General features: G+C 40.1%; 1 protein-coding gene across 4 annotated transcripts in view; it reads left to right on the plus strand.

Moving 5' to 3' along the window:
- The window catches only part of ZZZ3 (zinc finger ZZ-type containing 3), a 64,041-nt gene that overhangs the window by 22,007 nt on the left and 21,196 nt on the right, over positions 1–20,838 (plus strand). For 3 of the 4 annotated variants that reach the window (XM_084757299.1, XM_084757297.1, XM_084757298.1), the window contains exons 2-4: positions 1,278–1,404; positions 3,661–3,813; positions 8,812–10,367. In XM_084757299.1, the coding sequence (XP_084613425.1) occupies positions 8,842–10,367 (1,526 nt within the window). In that variant the 5' untranslated portion in view covers positions 1,278–1,404; positions 3,661–3,813; positions 8,812–8,841. The remainder of the gene's footprint in view (positions 1–1,277; positions 1,405–3,660; positions 3,814–8,811; positions 10,368–20,838) is intronic. The other variant, XM_084757300.1, reaches the window with a different exon arrangement.

Here is a 20,838-nt window from a genome sequence, read left to right on the forward strand (position 1 = left end):
GGAATTTGGTTGGTTGGTTGGTTTTTCAAGGCAAGGTTTCTCTGTGTAGCCCTGGCTGTCCTGGAACTCATTCTGTAGTCCAGCCTGGTTTCAAACTCAGAGATCTGCCTGCCCCTCTCTCTGTCTCTGCCTCTGTGATTAAAGGCATGTGCCACCACTGCCCAGAATTAAGGACTTTATTTTTAAGACATGCTTGCACAGCTGTGGTTCAGGGCTGCTTTGGGGGTTTTGGGTACTGGGGTTTGACCTCAGGGATCCACACATGCCAAGTCCATGTCTTGTTAAGTTAAGCCCGTTTCTTATTGAGACAGGATTTCACTGTGTTCAGGATAGTGATGTCTATGCATACTTTTGCCTAATTAGCCTCAGGAGCATTGGGGGTATAGGTAGGAGCTTTACTTTATTTTGAGTCATTAAGTTTTTTTTTTCTTTTCCTGATAGGTTAATCCTGTAGAGGATATTGCCTATGGTAAAGTGACTGTAAAAGAACAATTTGTACACATGTGTGTGAGGCTGGAGATCAGACCTTGTACCCTATGCATGATAGACACGTGCTGTACTTACGGCCTGACCCTGGACTGCCCCATCAAGAACTCATGATAACTATTTCACACCCCACCACTCCTGTGTGGGTCAGCGTTAAGTGTTTTCATCTGTTGCTTGATAGAGCCACTCACAGAACCTAGAGACTCATCAGTGTTAGGCTGGCAGGCCACCAAGACCCGCTAATCCCCCTGCATTAAAGGCATGTACCCTTGGGGAATCTGAGCTGTGGTCCTCTGTGTGCCAAGCATTTTACCAACAGAGCCATCTTCTCAACCTCCATCACTTAATCTTTTTCCTTCTCACAGTGTGTGTGTGTGTGTGTGTGTGTGTGTGTGTGTGTGTGTTCACTCTGTCATCTGTGCAGCCATCTTGCTGTCAGGCTTTAAGTATCATGTTGATTCCTTAGTAGTATCATAAAACGCCTAAAGCTGCTTTCTTGTTAGTGTCTGGTTGATCACAGACTTAGTAAATGAGACACGCCTTCAATGTAAGACCTTCTGCTGTGCAGAAATTTTATATAGAGAGTACGTGTTCATGAAAGAATGTTAACAAATTATCTCATTCTGTTGAAGATAACATGTATCATGGAAACACATTATGTCATAAAATAAGTTATAAAACCGAGTTCAGTGAAGTGTGCTATGTGGTTCTTGAAATATTTTTCTTAGCCACCAATCTGTAAACAATCTATAATATAGTAATAGTGACCATATTGTGATTTTCCTTCACAGATAACAAGTTGTGCTAGTACAGCCGTATAAATAATTCCTGAAGTCTCAGTGTAACATGGACATTAACAGTGATGACATATAAATACAGATGCTTGGGAATTAAGTACTAGGCGAAACACTTCAAAAGGTAAGAAAAGAATGTGATTTTCTCTAAGCCAAGTGAGACAGAAGTCATTGGCTGGTATGTTTTTCAGTGTATGAGGCTTTTAAGAAATGTGTCCAGTGGAGCCTGTGTGGGTGGGTACTACTAGAACTCAGCTTTAAGAACCAGTTCTTTTGTGAAAGTAGCAGTGACAGATATTCTTATTTGGCAAGTACAGTGGGTGATGCTCTGTAGGGAACCCTCCTGAGAAATGTCTAGCGGTGTGGCTGGAATTTCACAGTCTGTGTTCCATATCTGCATGGAGCCACATTCTAGAACGGGTTGGTGAGTCTTCATTATAAGGCTGACTTTTCAAGTCTTTGTAGGATCATGTTTTCCCTGTGTTCCCCTTCTTCATTTTAATTTAGAGCTTTAAAAAAATAGAGGGAAATGATTGTATTAAGGCAGGTTTTTACTTTGTGTATACTGTAAGAATTTACAAGGAGAGGTAGCATTTATAGTTGTTAAGATTGTAGCCCTGTTCCTCTCTGAGAAGCAATTTCTTTCTACTTAATTCCTTTTATTAATGTAACTAGGAAAATTAATAAGGATTTTAAGGGGTAAAGATGTATATCAGAGTACAATTCTATAGGACATTAGACTGTGAGAATGCAATTTTTAGAAGAAAAGATTAAAAAAAAATGTACCTTTAAATATTTACAGAAGTGCTGTACTTAGTGGTGCATGCCTTTAATTTTAGCATTGGAAAGGCAGAATGACGTGGACCTTTGTGAGCTGGAGGCCAGTTTAGTCTACATTATAAGTCACATAGTGAGGAAAGCCTGTCTAAAAACCAACACAGAGACAGCAGGCATGGTTATTTGTGTGCACCTGTAACTGAAGTGCTTGGGACTCAATGTTCAGCAACATAGGAAGGTTTGAGGTCTGTCTGGGAAACCTTATCTCAAAAAGCAACAGGCCGGGTATGCTGGCTCCACCATTAATCCTAACACTCTGGAGTCAGAGCAGGTAGATTTCTGTGAGATAGGTTAGCCTGGGCTACATAATGACTCTGTCATCATATTATGTGCATTAAAATAAGTATAGCAGACATTGAATCATTGCAATACTTATTAGTCTTTTGGCTATAGTTAAATAGACCAGTACATCACCTTTAACAGTAATCTGTTCATCTTTACTAGCTAGAACCTTGGCTTACAATGTTTGATAATTGTATCAGTCCTTAATTATTGTACTTCATTTAAAATAGCATTCATTTAAAAATACCTAGTTTAAGCTTAAGGTGGCAAGGTCAGTCATGAACATGTGCTTGTCGTTTTATATAGTACAGTTATTTGCAGATGGGTGCTCCTGATAGCCTAGTTAGCTAGAGTGTATAATCTCTGAGAAAGATAGCATAGCACACTAGTAAATCTGCAATAAATATAATATGCCAAGAATTGCAGTGTTATTGGTTTCATTAAAATATCAGACTGATGGCTGGGCATGAGCCAGCCTGCTCTACAAAGTCCAGGACAGCCAAGGCCACACAGAGAAACCCTCCCTCGAAACTACCCCCCTGGCGCCCCCCCCCCCCCAGAAAAAAAGGCCTGGGATGGTGGCACACACCTGTAGACCTAGCACTTGGAAGGCAGAGGCAAAATTAGAAGAATCTCTTGAGTTTGAGGCCAGTTTGATCTACACAGTTAGCTCCGGGACCCCAGGGCTATGGAGGGCGATGTGTGAGTGTTAGCTATGCACGATACAGAGTATTAGGTGCTGGGTAGGTTTTTGTTGTTTTCCAGTGGTTCCCAACCTGTAGGTCTTGACCCCTTTTACAGGGGTCGCATATCAGGTATCTGTGCTGCATTTCACAACAGTAGCAAAATTATAGTTTGGAAATAATAGCAAAAACAATTCTGTTATTTGGGTCACAACAAGATGAACTGTATTAAAGGGTCATAGCCACAGGAAGGTTGAAGAGCACTGCTTTAGGCCCTAGTTCTTGTACTCAGTCCTAAACCTTAGAAATCCTTTAGGTCATCTTTACGCGGAGGAGGGGAAAAAGCCTTAGAGCAAAGGCTGAGTCATTTTTACTCAAATTAATAGTTATTTGTAAGTATGTGTTAGCATTGGCTTTGGTTGATTTCTCCAGTTCTACCCCAGTTCCTTGGTGCCCCTGGGGCTGCTTACCAGGAAGCACCAAGCCATTACTGTGGTGTGCTTTTATAGTTAGAGTAAACTGTTAGCATACATTAATTTCCTTACTTAGTACCTTTTTTATCATTTTATTTTAAACAGAGGCGTTTTAAGAGGTCCTAGTATTCTCCGAGGCTGAAGCTGAGACCCTGAAAGCCTGAACCTTAAGCTCTATTGTAGATCATAGCTCCATCTCCTTGAGGATATAAGGAAAAGAAATAATATTTCCACAATGATAGATCTTTGGCTGTACAGGTAAGTTAACGAGTTTTGTAGTAGAGCGCGATGGTTTGATTTTATGTTGGTGGGAGGAGGTCTGTTATTTTCATCGTTCTCTCCCTCCTTTGCTGTTCTATGGCAATCTTGAGCTGTAGGGAATGGACTGAGATGAAATATTTTCCCTTTTTTATTTCTCAACAAAGGGATAAGTGAAATGGCTGTTGAAATCTTGACACTAGACCATTAAGCCTGTCTTTGAGATGTACATATTTAAGGAGCAGTGTGAAATTCTTTGACTTCTCAGTTGTCAAAAGTGTATATTCTGCCTGCCTGCCTATATATCTGTGTGTCTGTCTTGTCAATCATCTATTGTTTCTCTCTTGAAGACAAAGAAGAGATCCATTTATATAACTGCATAATAGAATTTCTAGACTTCAAAGTGGTTACTGTTAACCTTAAATAAAAATTGAGTGGCTGGGGGGGTCACAGGTGTTCTGCTACAGCAGCAGAGTGAGATGTGTGCAGCTGAAATAGTTGTCTTTTAAAAGAGTTGTGTGGCTAGGTGCATGTTTGATAGTGCGTGCCTGTAATCCCTCCACCAGGGATCCAGGAGCTTAAGGCCACTCTGGACAACATAGTATATTCCAGGCCATCCACAGTTGAATGGCAAGATCCTGTCTCAGAAACTACAACACAGACTTGTGTAATAAGCAAAGCCTGTGCATAGCTTATGCAGTAGGCAGGCAGGAAAGTCATATTCAGAAGTTGTTTACTTAATATAACTAAATGATAATGATACTAATATTGATGTTGGCTGTGTATGATGCTGCATACCTCCCAGGTCTTGGGGGATGCAGAGGCAGGCATCTGTGAGCTTGAGGCCAGCCTCTTCTACACAGTGAGTTCCAGGACAGCCGGTGCTCCGTAGTGAGACCCTGTCTCAAAAACTAAAGTAATTATGGTGGTAGTGTTAATTGCCAACTCCTCTAAACTGGGATATTTGGTGAGTAAAGCAGGGCCCAGAGATTACAGGTACAAGAAATAGTTTTGAGTAAAAGTGTACTGCAGCATATTTCTAGTGGGTGGGTCTTTTGTGTTAGTTTGTCTTGCTTCTGCTGGTCCTGATGGCAGTTTTGTGGTTGTGGTCATGGGGACTAGAAACGTAAGATCTGAAAGAGCTAATGATGTTTTAGAATTTTGTAGGCTTTTTTTTTTTTAAGGGGAAAGTGGTTCAGTGGAAGTCAGATAAGAGCATGTGTACATGTAGGGCAGGTTTTGGACTTGGTGTGGCCTGGCTAGAACAGTTTGGCTGGCTGGCACTTTTCAGTGTCTTCAGTACTGTGAGGACTTAGGAGAATGGGGAATACAAAGTGCTTAGTTCTAGAGAGGAATCATATTCTTCCTGTTTTCTACAAAGTGCTGCTGCTCATTAGTTGGTGGGTAAAGGGATTGATTTTGGTCTCATGCCCATATGAAAATGTTAACTCACGGTTTCCCTTAATTCTAAAACTATACTAATACAGTTTCTGTTATTAAGTGTGTATGGTTAAGGCTTTCACCAGCTGTCTCTTATTTTAGTTTATTAATAAGGGTGTTCCTGAGCGAGTTGGCAAATGATTCATTTCTAGTCTCTTAACAACTTCATATTTGGCAAGAATATAATTATATGCCCAAACCTCTCCACTGGATTCTTTCATGACTTTGTATTTAGCTAAAATAAGGAAAATTATAGCTTTAGTCTATACTGCTTTGGTAGATAAATAAGCTTGGCAAAACAATGCTGAAATTGGGTTGGAATAATGAAGACATACTTAAATAAAGGTCCCTTATTGATAGATGGCTTTTATATTCACTTTATCATGTAATTACAAAAAATTTGTATACTTCATGAATGCTTATCCAGAAATAGAAGAGAGGAAGGAAGAAAGTAGCAGATAGATTTGTTTTATTCTAGTCTTCATTATTTGATTAGTTTTTTTGTTTTACATGTATATAATGTTAATTCAATCCAAGATAATTTTACAATCTGTCATTTGATGCTTCTTTAGCCAAAGTGAGCCTAGCCTTATTTTAATGTTTTGTTTTAATCATTATGATCTCATAAAATATTAAAGAGAATTTTGTACTACTTTGGCTTTCAACGTGGTAATTGAACTATACTGTTAGAATACTGCCTGAATGCAGTTTCTCAAACTTCAGCATGTTTGAACTGGCTGGATAGGGCCTGACATTTTACAGTTCTTTCTTTTTTTGTTCCTTTTCCCCTTTCTGTTCTAAGTATCAAACCCAGGTCTGTTTCTAGCAAGCTTCTAATATGGACTCTCAAACTAGACTCGAGTTAACAACAGTTTGAAGTACCAGACATACACGCTATAAAATGAGCCTTTTGGGTTTCCAAAAGTGGTTATTTATTTATTCCAGCATTTTCCCAGTTATTGGTCCTCTCCCAAGACAGCTTCTTAATTACAGCCCAGTAGTTGGGCTTTATTACAATTGTTGGATAGAACCTTTTTAGGTAACAAAAGACAGAAAAAGGCTTAACCTTTCATACTTATTAGTGTTTTAATTCAGAACTGGAATCAAGAAGAAAAGTATAGGCATACATGGGTGGTATTTGATAGTGATTTTCATTTATATATTTGTGTGTACATATATCATATATACACATACTTTGAAAGTAATTCCCAGTATTAATGACAGATGTCTGGTTCAGTATTCTCTTTTATGGAAGTTGAATTACAGAGAAAGAGGTTTTTTTCAGATTTCCACACAGATTGATATCGAAAGAAAAGCATGATTAAGGAAAGCCAGTTAATGGAAATCACATAAGAGAAGAGATAGGTGCCTTTAATGGGCATCACTCATTAAAAAATAAAGTTTAATGAGTTTCCAGTATTATTTTTCAACCACAAGGTATGAAGATTTAATTTGCATTTTACTTAATAGTTTAGAAAATTAACTTCATTTCAATTTTGTTTTGGTTTTTCAAGACAGAGTTTCTTTGTGTAGCTTTGGCTGTCTTGGACTCGATTTGTAGACTAGGCTGGCCTCGAACTCACAGAGATCTGCCTGCCTCGGCCTCGCTGAGTGCTACGATTACAGGTGTGTGCCACTGCATCTGGCCTTAACTTTAGTTTTATATTCATATTTACACGTATATTTAGTATACAGCCTTCAAGTGTGAGAACTCCAGATTTTGGTACATCAAATAATTGCTTTAAAATTTTTTTTCAGTTTTTGTTTTTTGTTTTTTTGTTTTGTTTTGTTTTTTGAGACAGGGTTTCTCTGTGTTGCCTTGGCTATCTTGGACTTTGTAAACCAAGCTAGCCTTGGAACTCACAGAGATCCACCTGTCTCTGCCTCCCCAGGTGCTGGGATTAAAGGTGTGCTCTACCACACCTGGCAGTTTGTGTTCCTTTAACACATTTGAAGTTTAACTTAGATTTATTGTAATTGAAAGTGGAAATTGAAAGAAAGAAAGAAAGAGGAGATTGATGGGACCATCAGTATTTATCACCTGTAAGTAAAGCAGACTGTCTGTCCTTGATGTAGAAAGATACATTACAGTCAGATTGCCAGTCTGGGTGTTCAGCAAGTGACGTTCACGTGAGACGTTGTCTCTTTTCAGATGGTATGTTCCGTTCTTACTATTAGCCTGGTGTCCACAGATTCTCTAGAACAAGTAGTTGTGCTTTAGTTACAGAGTTTTATAGTATGCTCTGCTTTGAAATGAAGCTAAACTCAACCAGTTTAATGCATTGCAGAGTCTGTTTCTTCCTTAACTCATTGTCAGCCCCCAGGCACAGGGAACCACTTCTCCTTAAGTGTTTCTGTGTAGCGTGTTGCTGGGGTCTGCTGTAGTAGTTATTCTCCAATGTTAGGTGACTGCAGTTGAGGTTTAGAAGGGAGTGTGCTTGATTTGCACGGGGAAGAGATGACGCCATTACAAGGGTTCTGTGTGAGGGAGGTTGTTGGAGGCTGACAAAGGCAGTATGGTGAAGTTGCATTATTGGTCTTTCTTTAACCATTCTATATCCCACATAAAATTAAGCAATGAAGTGGCAAAATATCTAAGAAAACCAAATGGAAGTGAAGAGAGGGTGATAGAGACTTGGAATATTAATAGTGCCTTTGTCCTTCTTGATAGCATGGGAGTCCTGGGGAACATCATTAGCTCTTTCAGAGTTTTACCAGATGGATCAGTGCGGACATTCCAATAGGCTTCTTGTTTCTCTCTTAGAAAGTTCAAGCATCCTTACCAGAAAACCCACTTATCTTCCAAAGAATGAGTTAAAGCTGTCCTGCATTGCACACAGAACTTTAAAGAAAGGGTGTGTGTGTCTGTAAAAACACACACATTATGAAATAATCCTTAGTTTTGAAGTGACTGTTTTCTTTCTTCCTCAGAGTACTTTAAAGTAGTGACATACTTTCTCCAGAGACTGAAGCTTTGCTTTGCTGTTCCCACTATATATACAGTTTTAAAAAAATCCATACCAATATCCCAAAGAGCTTGTTATCAAGGGACTTAACTAACCTGAGATGGTTTTAGTAAAAACTTCAGACTGGTTGGAACAGGATCTCTAAAATAGCTGGTCTATAACTTCACAAGGATTACTTTAATAATAAAAATGAAATTGAATGTTTAGGTTGATCTCTTCTGGGTGCTTTGTGCTGTTCTGAGAGGCAAAGAAACAATGAACATGGTGTTTAGGGGTCTGTCTGAGCTGGCTGTATGACTGTCAATAGGTTGTTAAGGCTGTCTGTGCCTCATTTTTCTCAGTTGTAAAGTAGGTACAGTAGACCTGTCGGAGTAAAGGTATGTTAAACATAAATGTGGAGCCCTAGAACATATTAAATAGTCTTTAATTGTTAGCTGTTATTAATGTCATTATTGGAAATGTTAATAAAATAACCTCTGTCCCTTGACTTATTGATAATGGCTATACTTGGATAAACGTTATAGCTTTGTGATTTTGCTTTAGATATATTAACTATTACCTTTTTCTCATTATTTTGTTTACATTTTTGAAGGTTTCCCAATGAGTGGATCATGATGACCGTATGGTAGGGACTTGCCATAGTATGGCTGCTTCCCGATCTACTCGTGTTACAAGATCAACAGTGGGGTTAAACGGCTTGGATGAATCTTTTTGTGGTAGAACTTTAAGGAATCGTAGCATTGCTCACCCAGAAGAAATCTCTTCTCATTCTCAAGTACGATCAAGATCACCAAAGAAGAGGCCAGAGCCTGTGCCAGTTCAGAAAGGAAACAATAACGGAAGAACTTCTGATGTAAAACAGCAGAGTGCTCGAGAACCATGGGTAAGCCCTAGGAAAAGAAGACTTTCTTCTTCAGAGAAGGATGACCTAGAGAGGCAGGCCCTAGAGAGCTGTGAGAGAAGGCAGACAGAGCCAGCGCCACCAGTCCTAAAGAGCACTAAACGCTGTCTCAGAGGTGAAGCCGCAAACAGTTCAGAAGAAGAGTCGCCTATAAAACCAGACAAGGAGCCAGTAGAACACAGGAGGACAGTAGTGGACCATGATGCAGAGTTTCAAGGGACTAAACGAGCTTGTCGATGTCTTATATTGGATGATTGTGAGAAAAGGGAAGTTAAAAAGGTGAATGTCAGTGAGGAAGGGCCACTTAATGCTGCAGTAGTAGAAGAAATGACAGGCTATTTGACTGTCAATGGTGTTGATGACAGTGACTCAACTATTATAAACTGTGATGAGTATCAGCCTGACAGGAACACTAAACAAAATAGCACTGGTTCCTATGTGTTGCAGGAGAAATCAGTAGCTGGAAATGGGGATTCGGAAACCCAGACTTCAATATTCTTTGGTAGTAGGAAGGAGGACAGTTGTATAGACCATATCGTGCCTTGCACAAAGTCAGACGTGCAGGTCAAGTTGGAGGACCACAAACTAGTAACTGCCTGCCAGCCAGTGGAACGTCGGAATCAGCTGACTGCCGAGCCAGCTTCAGGCCCTGTTTCTGAAATTCAGTCATCCTTAAGAGATTCCGAGGAGGAAGTAGATGTGGTGGGAGATAGCAGTGCCTCAACAGAGCAGTGTAATGAAAACAGCAGTAACCGTCTGGACACAGACTCTGAAGGTATGCCAGTCTCTGGAGAGCCAGAACCGTCCTCTGTGCTAGACTGTGTTTCAGCTCAAATGACGTCTTTATCAGAACCTCAAGAACATCGATATACCCTGAGAACTTCACCTCGAAGGGCGGCCCCAGCCAGAGGTAGTCCCACTAAAAACACGTCTCCTTACAGAGAAAACGGACAATTTGAGGAGAATAATCTCAGTCCCAATGAAACAAATACATCTGTTAGTGATAATGTAAGTGAGTCTCCCGCAGATGCTGTTGACATTTCTCAAGGTGAGAAGGCTCTATGTCGTGACTCACAGGACTGTGCAAGTGAAGGAGTAAGTAAGCCACCGTCAGAGGCCAGGCCGAGCACTGGACATTTGCCGTCTGCCAGGGAGAGTGCCGGTCAGCACACTGCCGAAGAGGAAGATGATGACCCCGATGTTTATTACTTTGAATCAGATCATGTGGCACTGAAACACAACAAAGAGTATGTGTAAATATGGTAACCATGAGTTCTGCTTTGTCTATCCCTTCCCAGGTTTCAGTATTTGTTCATAAATGTCTCTTAATGTTTTAATTACAGGTGAAGTCAACCCTTTAGCAATAAGTTTAGATTTATCATAAATTTTTAATTCAAAAAAAAAAAAAACTAAGAGACAACGTTGAACTGCATCACTCGTCTCTGTGGTAGTGCATATTTCCTAGTGTTGGTATCCCACATGTCTGAATAAGAAGGGACAAATGATTCCGTGTGTGGTGTCACAGAAGATCAGTGGGACCGTGAGTGGCCTTGCGTGTGATGCTGTTATCCCAGTCCACTTTGGCTTATACTTGTAGAGATTTGTAATGTCTGTCTTTCCAATGTGCATGAAATAAATGAGTATGTAGCTATCATCCAGGTACTAGAAACCTGGCGAACTAGAAAATATTTACATTTAATTCCCCATTAAAATTTTTTATTTAAGAATGTGCTTGATCCATCATCTTTGCAGCTTAGAGAAATAGATAGTGCTTTTAACATTGTGACGGGAATACTTGACATAACCATAGCTAACAGCGAGTATCATTTCCCAAACTGTTATTACAAAGGTGCTTTTACAAATAATTCCGTATCTAAAAATTCACACTTTTTCTTACTTTATTCTGTAAAGTAACACAAAGGAACCAGAACTGTCAAAAATCCTCCTGGAAGGAACTATAAAGTGTTCATCAAATTTTTTCTTTTTCTGGATTTTCAAGACGCGGTTTCTCTGTGTAGCCCTGGCTTTCCTGGAACTCAGTCTGTAGACCAGGCTGCCTTCGATCTTAGAGAAATCCAACTGCTTCAGCCTCCCAGGTTCTGGGATCAAAGGCGTGCACCTCTACCACTTGGTTCATCAAAAGTGTTTTAATGGGTAACAGTGACAAACATGTAAATTAATTCCTCTCATACGTAGGTTTTTGAGGCACTGTCACAGAGTCGGGTTATATTGGTTGTGCAAAAATAGATCTAAGGAATATTTCTAATGGTTTTTGTAACAGATGCCTGATCAAGTATCATATGAGTTTGAGGCCAGCCCGGTCTACAAAGTGAATCCAGCACTGCCAAGGCTACACAGAGAAACCCTGTCTCAAAAAAACCAAAACCAACCAAACAAACAAAAAGTATTATATCAAGGCTGTGAGATATGATCTTTTTGCCACGTTTATTAGATTGTTCAGGACTTTAGTTTGCTAATACTGTGACATTTTAGCATAAGTCTCTTACCTGTGAGGTTTTATTGTTGTTGTTAAATTCTTTATGTTACTGGACTTAAGAAAGATTTTGTTTCCCTGAATGTTTTACAATTTTAGTAGGTTAGGAGTCTAATATACTTGAAATAGATTTGAGGCAGAAAAACATTGCATAAAGGAAAACAATTTTAGTTAGAAAGATGAACTGGTGCATAGTGGCACAGCCACATTGTCCCAGCATGAGAAATCAAAGGCAGGAGGGGAGCCTGGCCATATAAGGGAACTCTTTCTCAAAACCAAACCAAAACAAATCCATAAATGTTTTCTATTTATACATAATGTTGGGGTGGCATTATTTGCAGGTACAAAGAAGTATGTTTTAGTGAAATAGCTAAAGCCTCAGAAAATATGATACCGTGACATCTTGTTCGCTTATTTTGGAATGGGGGTGTCTTTCTGTGTTGTCCAGGTTGGTGTTGAATTGTAAACTCAAGTGACTCTCCTGCTTTAGCCTCCTGACAGTGTATGACTTTGAGCTTGTGTCACCATGGCCAGCTCTAGCTTAACGAAAGTGAATTTAATAGTAAATTTCTCTAGAACTTGTTTCTTCTGAACCGAGAGCCTGGCAAGTGTCAGACATACAGTCAGCCTCTGGGCCATACATTCTGTCCTAGGAAATGATAATTTTCCCTTTGATTTTTGTTGTTTTTGTTACAGGATATTCTCTTAAGTTTTTAAGTTTTTAAGTTCTTAAGTTTTTGACTGGGAAACAGTAATTCACTGCCTTGTTATTTTTTAAAATGAGGTCTCAGAGTGGTTAAGGAAGATGATACTACCATAAAATAATTATCTAGATAGTGGCCCTACCTCTAAAAAGATAGTGCTCCCTGCCCAGCAGAGGCTGAGAACGGTGTGGGCATGGTGCCCTTGGGAGTTGGGAGGATGTGTGCTTTGTAAGGACAGCGCTCAATTCTGTTGCATCATCCACCCACTTACCTTTTGTTTCATTCCAGATCTTTGAAGATGACAATTAATTTTAGGCTTTATTTATTTTTGTTTTCTGCTTGCATTGCTAGGGACCAAAACCAAGGGCTTGCACATGTTTGGCAAGTGTTCAACCACTGATTCGAGAGATAAAAACAAAACATTATAACTATAGTCAGATTTAAAACAAATACCAAAGATCTGGGCTGTAAGGTTCTCAACCTACAACCGTGAGGTAACTAGGCGTGGCTCAGATTACCAATTAGAAGACAGAAGTTTGAACTGAGTTGTGTATAGCACTCTTGCAATCCCAGAGAGGGGGAAAGGGAGGGGGTCAGAAGGTCAATGTCACCTTCAGCATTATCACAAGCTGGAGGTCAGCCTGGGCTGCAAGAGACCCTGTCTCCAAAAAAGTAAACAAAGCAACCCTCCACCCCCACCCCGCCCCCACCCCCCGTTTTGCTTTTGGTTTTTCTGGACAGGGTTTCCCTATGTGACTTTGGCTGTCTTGGACTTCCTTTGTGAGCTCACGGTCTGTCTGCCCTCTGCCTCCCCTGCTGCTGGGATTAAAGGCGTGTGCCACCATATGGCAAGGTTGGAGAAAGGCTTGGTTGGAATATATGTAATTTTAGCTTTGTGAACACTTAATTGTTTTGTGTATAGCGCCTTGGCTTAGTTAGTTTGCTTGCATGTTAGGTTTGTGTGGCTTTGTATTCGACTAGAGACTCCATATAGATTTGGCCCTTTTCTATGATTTCTTTCTCTTTGGTGTGGTGTCCTACACATTCTCACTCCCTGGCTTCCTCAAGCTATTTTCTTAGTGTCTCTCCGTTCAGGACACTTCCTTGTTTCGTATACTGCTGGTTCTTCCCCATTGGTTTGTCCTCTCACACATCAAGGTTTCCCGTTGTCTGTTACCTAGGATTTGAAAAAGGCCACTTTTTCTCCCATCGCAAGCGTCACTCGGGGTCAGTTGTTCTGCTGTAGCTGTAAGTAGGTGCATCTGACGTTGCAGATGTATTAATTTGTGTGAGCCTGCGTGAGGTTATGTTCACAGGCAGTTGTGAGATTGCTCATGTGGGTGCTAGGAACTGAGCCAGGTCCTCTGCAGGAGCAGTGAGTGATCTCAACTGCTGAGGTGTCTTTCCAGCCTTTCATGTGGCTTCACTCTGTTTTGTATTTTTATTTTAATTTATATATGAGTGTTTTGCCTGCATGTTTTGTTTGTGCATTAGAAGGAGTCGTGTCTCGTGGAATGGATGCTTGCAGTCACTGTGTGGATCCTCTGCACGAGCATCATGTGCTTCAAGCTGCAGAGCCGTCTCCCCGCCTCCTGCAGTAATGCAGTCCCCCGGCATCCTGCAGTAATGCAGTCCCCCGGCCTCGTGCAGTAATGCAGTCCCCCCAGCCTTGTGCAGTAATGCAGTCTCTTCCTTGTTTTGTTCCTCCCTCCCCCCTTGTTTTGATCTTGTTTCTTTCTTCCTTCCTTTCCCCCCTTTTTTCCTTTCCTCTTTTTCTTTTCTTTAAAGACAGGGTCACTATGTAGCCCTAGCTGTCTTGCAATTCACTTTGTAGATCAGGCTGGCCTTCAACTCACAGAAATCCACCAGTCTCTGCTGAGATTAAAGGCACGTGCTTTCGTATCCAGCTTGATTTAATTTTAATGTTCACAGGGGGTGCTTTGTTTTGTTTTTTGGGTATTTCATTTTTAATAACACCTCTTCTCTCATCTGCTGGTTGACTATTTGGAAATAGTAATTATCACTATTTCAAGTACTGAGGGTTGAACTTAGTACTCTACTATTGAACTTCTCCCTCTAGTCCTGGAAATTATTTTTTAGAATTGATGCTCTGTGACAAGGAGGATTGGCCTTTCTTTATAGCTTAAAAATCAACTTAAGCATATTTTAAATAAAGACACTGAATTGAAAAATTGGAGTAATAGGAATTCTAATTGATGGATTAGGCTAGCTAGTATTTGAAATATGTTATATTGGTTAGCTGTTGCGTTGGCTAGAGCAGAAGTTACAATTAGATCACTGTGAGATAAAGTTCATGAGGATAAACAAGAGAAAGTAGTATACAAGAAGACTTAAAACGGTGTAAGGGTTTGAAAAAGTAATGCTGAAAGACGAAGTGGTGTGAAACCTCTGGGATTTTGGTCCGTTTTGTTATTCCTCAGGACCTTGGCTGGGCAATGTCTACTATCTACTGTGTTTAGAAAGGCATAGGATGCGGAATGCACTCATTTACATCAGTACCAATTTACCTTGATTTCTAATAAATAACCTTTAATTATTTTAAATTTTTTATGTGTATGGATACTTTGTGTATATCTTTGCCTCATGTATGTCCAGTGCAGGTGGGGGTAGTAAGAGGGCTTCAGGTTCCCCTGAGACTCGAGTTAGACGGCTATGACCCACCATGTTGGTACTAGGAACCAAACTTTGTTCTCTGAAGGAACAGTGTTCTTTCACTGAGCCATTTGTCCAACTCCAGCTTTCTTTCCTTTTTTAAAAAAACGATTTATTTATTTATTATTATGTGTACAGTATTCTGCCTGCATGTACACCTTATAGGCCAGAAGAGGGCATCAGATCACATTACAAATGGTTGTGATCACTGTGTGGTTTTGGGACTTGAACTCAGGACCTTTGGAAGAGCAGGCAGTGCTCTTAGCCACTGAGCTATCTCTCTAGCCCCCTCCTGCTTTCTTTTTTCTTTTTTTAAATAAAATTAGCACACCCCTTTAATCCTAGCACTTGAGGGGCAAAGACAGATCTCTTGAATTTGTGGCCAGGTTATATATTTCCAGGACAACCAGAGCCACAGAGTGAGACCCTGTGTTGCAAAATACAATTTAGAACAACTAACTGAAGAATATTTCACAGAAAGTTGTTTTCTCTAATACTATACTTTTTTTTTTTGCCATTTAAGGTAGGATTTTAAAATTTACCTTTTATTTATTTATTTTTTGACATTTCTTGCATTATTGTTCCTCGTTATTTTTTGTAGTGTGTGCTCAGATCCTTAAGATACATAGCATATATTTATTTGAATTCTTAGAAGGAAAGTTTCCTGGTCGTAGTTTATTGGTAATAAAGGGATGGAGTGAGAGTCAGAACTGATTATAGTTAAAATGAAGTGTCTTTTTTCTTCTTATTAACACATAATTGTACAGTTTATAAATGTAGTGTCATATTAAAAATATTTATACATGCTGGTGTGGTGGTGCACGCCTTTAATCCCAGCACTCAGGAGGCTGAGGCAGGCGGATGGCTGGAGTTTGAGGGTAGCATGGTCTACAAACTGAGTCCAGGAAAGCCAAGGCTACACAGAGAAACCCTGTCTCAAAAAACCAAAAAGTGTATGTGTGAGTGCATGCTCGTGCGCGTGTGTATACATGATAAAAAGGTCAGATTAGGAAAACTGACATCAGCTCAGTTGTGTCCCCTGTGTAAGGGAAATATGTCTCCTGTTTTGAAGCACACTATGATTTGGTCCGCTATAATCAGCTGCCATTCTCTAGAGCGTGAGCAGTTACCTCCCTGTGTCATTCATTAGTGCTCTCCTTCCTCACATGTACGTTCCCAGCCTCTATTGAAGTAGCCGAATGAACCCTAGAGCAGACGCAGGTATATGAGGAGCCACGGTAAGCAAATACGGCATGCCTTTCCTAAGTATTGTGTTGACCTTACAACTAGATGATAATTGCAGGTTTGAAATGCTGTCTCACTTAAGTCTAGACTCAAATTCTTGAATTTATTTTTAAGCTCTTACACAGGCAGTGTGATTGATTGTACCTGACGCGGAGAGCGTGGTCATCTCCATCCTGGTGCAAGGCCAAGCAGACACCAAAAGTGCTGAACATCCTTCTGTAATCGCAGCCAGGGTACTGTACTCTTGACGCTGAGTGTGCTTCTCTCTGGAGTTTCGCCTTGCTCCTGACCCTACTCACGTCTCCGCCACTGGCTCTCTGCTTCATGCCCTTCACTGGGGTTCTCATTAGCTGCTGTGGCTTAGAAATTGTGAAGCCTAAGCTCAGACTGTTCTGTCACACAGAAAACAGAGCAGACCATGTATGAGAATGAATTTACTATTACTTTCCAAACTCATTTTGAGCATCTTCCAGTTACCTTGGCAGTGTCTAGGAAAAAGGCAGCTGCTTTTAACATTTTATTTAGTGAGAGAAGGGCAGCAGACTGGAGAGGCTGGAAGACAACTTAGAGGTGTTGTTGGTTGATCTCCCACAGTGTCAGGTTGGGTGGCAGAGGCCTTACCTGCTAAAGTTATCTCTTCTTCCCAATTCCCCAAGTTCTTTCTGGTTTTTTTTTTTTCAAAGACAGGGTTTCTCTGTGTGTAGCCCTGGCTGTCCTGGAACTCGCTCTGTAGGCCAGGCTGGCCTCAAATTCACAGAAGCCTGTCTGCCTCTGCCTCTGCCTCCTCAGTACTGGGATTAAAGGTGTGTGCCACCACCACCCAGCCCCAAATTCCTTTACTAAGTGTGCCCCTGCCCCCATCAACCAAGTGTGTTAACCCTGGCTCCTGTTTATCATATGCCCAAGGGTAGCTATGAATGCAGCCCAACACAAAATTGTAAACTTAATTGAAAATATTCTTAGTTTCTTTTCCCTTTGTGATTTTTGTAACCCCCCCCTCACTTCTGCAGCTGAACTTTGTCGATGTCGACATCATGTTACTACATGGGAAGGAAGGGCATGCCTGAAGGCCTTGTCATCATGTGCTTGCCTAGTCTCTCTCACGTTGGTTTCTCTGGCCTAGGCCCTGTCTTCATATATAAGGTGGGAAGTGTTGAAGGAAGGCACCCTACTGGCCTCCATATGTATGCATGACTGTACAACATGTACACCCACACATGAAACATCTTAAGTATACCATATACATAAAAATAAAATGCCCTTATAGGCCAAATATTAAATTAAAAGTTGATGTTCAAACAAGAACTTAGATGCAGATGTGTACAACTCACAATAGCCAAAAGGTAGCAACTACCCATGTAGCCAGCAGTTGATGGATGATTCTACAATGGAATATTACTACTTGGCCATAAAAAGCAAGGAGGAGTGGCTGGAGAAAAGGCTCGGCAGTTGAGGGCACTTGCTGCTCTTGCAGACCCAGACTTGACTGCCAGCCATGAAACATGCAAGTAAACACACTCACACATACCAAAACCCAAACATTTTAAAAAGCAGTGAGGTACTATGAATCCTGAAAATGTTAAGAAAGGTGAACACAGCCATACAGCTCCATTTGCATGTGTTAGCTAGAACAGGCAACTTTGAGAGCTTAAAGCAGGTCGCTTCAGGGGCAATGAGAACTGATTGTTGGGGGACCCGGGTCGGCATGATGGGCTAGTGTAAAGTCAGTGGAGTTGTTAAAGGGTGGTTAGTGTTACTGTAAAAATGCCCAAAGTATTATAGGAAGTTACAGTCATATCATGGCATGTTTAAGATAATCTCCTGGGAAATAGGAAGAAATAATTATATTTTTCTTATTTTTTGTGTTGAATATTATTCTGCTGATAACATGTGTAAATGTAGTAGAGTGGTTTACAGTACAACATGTTAGGAGCGTACTTCCTGTTTATGAACGGCAGTGCTTAGAGCAAAAGAGACAGAATATTCTTTTTAACAAGGAAAAGCCAGTTGTTAATAATAATTTTTTTGTACTTAATAGGAGAAATTTCTAAAGATAATAGCAGATTTTTTTTGAGATTTTTATGTTGAAATAGCCTACCAGCAGACTTGAAAGCCACTTGAGTTGTCTTTAGCCAAATTATGTAATATACTAAGATACCTTAAATACGATTTTTGTTTTCTTACAAGAATAGAACACCAAAGTGGTCTTGGTAATTACGGGCTTGTGGGTGTTCTTTATATTGTAAAAGTATTATAATTTTAATGTTAAAAAGCAAACATTGGGTGTTTAAAAGAAAAATGAGTGTTTGGGGGAGTAAAAATAGAAGCCATGACTTCTACTAGGGTAGTAAAGGAGACCATGCCTGACCGGTTAGTGAGAATTTGTAGTGTTTGGTTTGCAGATGAATTAGGTGTCCTACACAGTCCCCAGATGCCCTGCAGCTCTGTTGAGCATTTTGTGTTAGGATGGGACATTTGTTACAGTTTTGAACTGATGCTACATTATTGGTAATGTGTATTCCTTTCTACACCTTTCTTAGTGTTTAGGCCTAATCTTTAATTTGGCCAGTATTTGCAAATACTTAAGAATACTGTTGGTAATTTCTAAAGCACAAATTTATTTAGCAGAGATTATTATTCCTCTGTACTTTGAATAAAACCCTATTTTGTAACTTACTTTGTAAAAATTAATTTAGCAGTTCATATTCCCCTATATTTTGTAAAATCATTAAAATATTTTTTTCTCACTAGGTTAAGATGTGACAGCTTTATTTCATGATGTGGGAACTATGAGGATTTTGTTTTCATGTTTCACGCTTCTGCTCTAAGTTTGTATTCTGTTACCAGAAAACGTTGTGATACTGTAACAGAAGTCTATGCACTTCTTGTGACATTGGAAATTGAAGGCAACGTCTATCTAGCTCAATTGTGGTTATGTGGTGGCTGTGGTGGTTGCTTTGTTACATTTACCTAACAGTTTTCTCTTACAGTGCATAGTGCATCTCCTTTCACAGCATTGTATGTGTGTTGGCAAATTAATTCCAGAAGCATGCAGTGGATAAATTGAGGTATGATTAAGTCTTGATGATCATATGTTTGAAGGCAGCTTGACTTGTCTCCCAGGATCTTGCTTTATCACCAGGCCGGCCTCGTATTTGCTTGTAGCCTGGGCTAGCCTCAGACTTGTGAGCCTTTTGCAGAATTCTATCTATTACTGCTACCATTGGTAAATAGGTATTGGTGGAAGAGCTTAGTTGAGAGGTGTACACAACATAATTTGCTGTTAGAGCAACTTTTAGAGCTGGTTAAAAATTTGTCGTATAGTTGGTAGTTAGACTTTAGTGCTTTAACTGTTCGTTTTGACTGATATTCTGACTGAGATACTTTTGAAATTTTCAGGATATTAAAATGGGTTATAAACTCTGCTGGGAAACATCCTAGTTGATTTTGTTTTGTTTTCCTCTACTTCCTTTTGGCCTTTGGAGACAGAATCTCACCCAGGCTGGCCTCCAAATCTGGTCATGCTTCTGTCTTCCAAGTGCTAGGATGTCCTTAAACATCTTGCTGCTTAAAAAGTATTTAATTACATTTCTTGTGTATGTGTCTATATGTTTGGAGATGTGCTTGCCTTGGTATAGGTGTGGAGGGCAGAGGCCAGCCTGTGGAGGTAGATTCTCCCCTTCCACCATGTGGGCCCAGGAGATAAAACTTACTTCCTCAAGCTTAGTAGCAGTCATGCCCTCGCCACCCCCATTTTAGTGGAAGTGGAATGGCACTGGCGTATGGAGCGTGTTGAGCGTTAGTTCTTTTGGATCTAATAAACTTACGGTGCTCAGTACATCCTGCAAGACCAAGTGTTGACCAGCCTGTTCTGTGGTTACGATTTGAAAGTACAGCTGAGCAAGTTGAAAACAGCTTTCTCTTTCAAAGACCACTCAGCTTTCTGGAAATGGGAGAGGAATCCTGTGTTTAATGGTTATAAAGCAGCTAAGTGTCGTAACAATTCACTGAAGGCAAAATTTGTTAACTGTAACTCAGAATTGATGAGAGATCATCAGACCCTTTTAAGTGATTTATATAAGGGCACACTTAAAACAGTTGTTGAGGGGTTTTTGTTTTGTCCTTTGGCATACATAGAGAAAAAGGAAACCAAGACTTTTAAAGTTTTTTTTTTTTCTTCAGATTTTGTTTTATGTGTATTGGGTGTTTTACATGCATGCTTGGTGCCCGCAGAGGCCAGACAGGGTTTCAGATTCCTTGGAACTGGAGTTACAGGTGATTGTGAACCACCGTGTGGGTGCTGGGAATCCTGTCTGATCCTCAGCAAGAATAACAGGTGCTCTAAACTGTTGAGCCATCTCTCCAGCTCTTCAAGTTTATTTTTATTTTTAACTGACACATACATACATACATACATACACACTTTTATTTTTTTGCAGCATGGTATTTTTAAGTATGTCCTTCACAATATATCATGTTATGCAAAAATATCTTTTGATCTCATTTTCTCTGTGTAATTCAAGTTATTAATCTTCTGACAATTCCTTACCACTCTTGTCTACCTACTCCTGGAACCATTGCCTCCGTAAGATCTTCTTCCTG

The sequence above is a fragment of the Acomys minous genome, assembly GCF_964271855.1.
Source record: "Acomys minous genome assembly, chromosome: 14".
NCBI lineage: Eukaryota > Metazoa > Chordata > Mammalia > Rodentia > Muridae > Acomys > Acomys minous.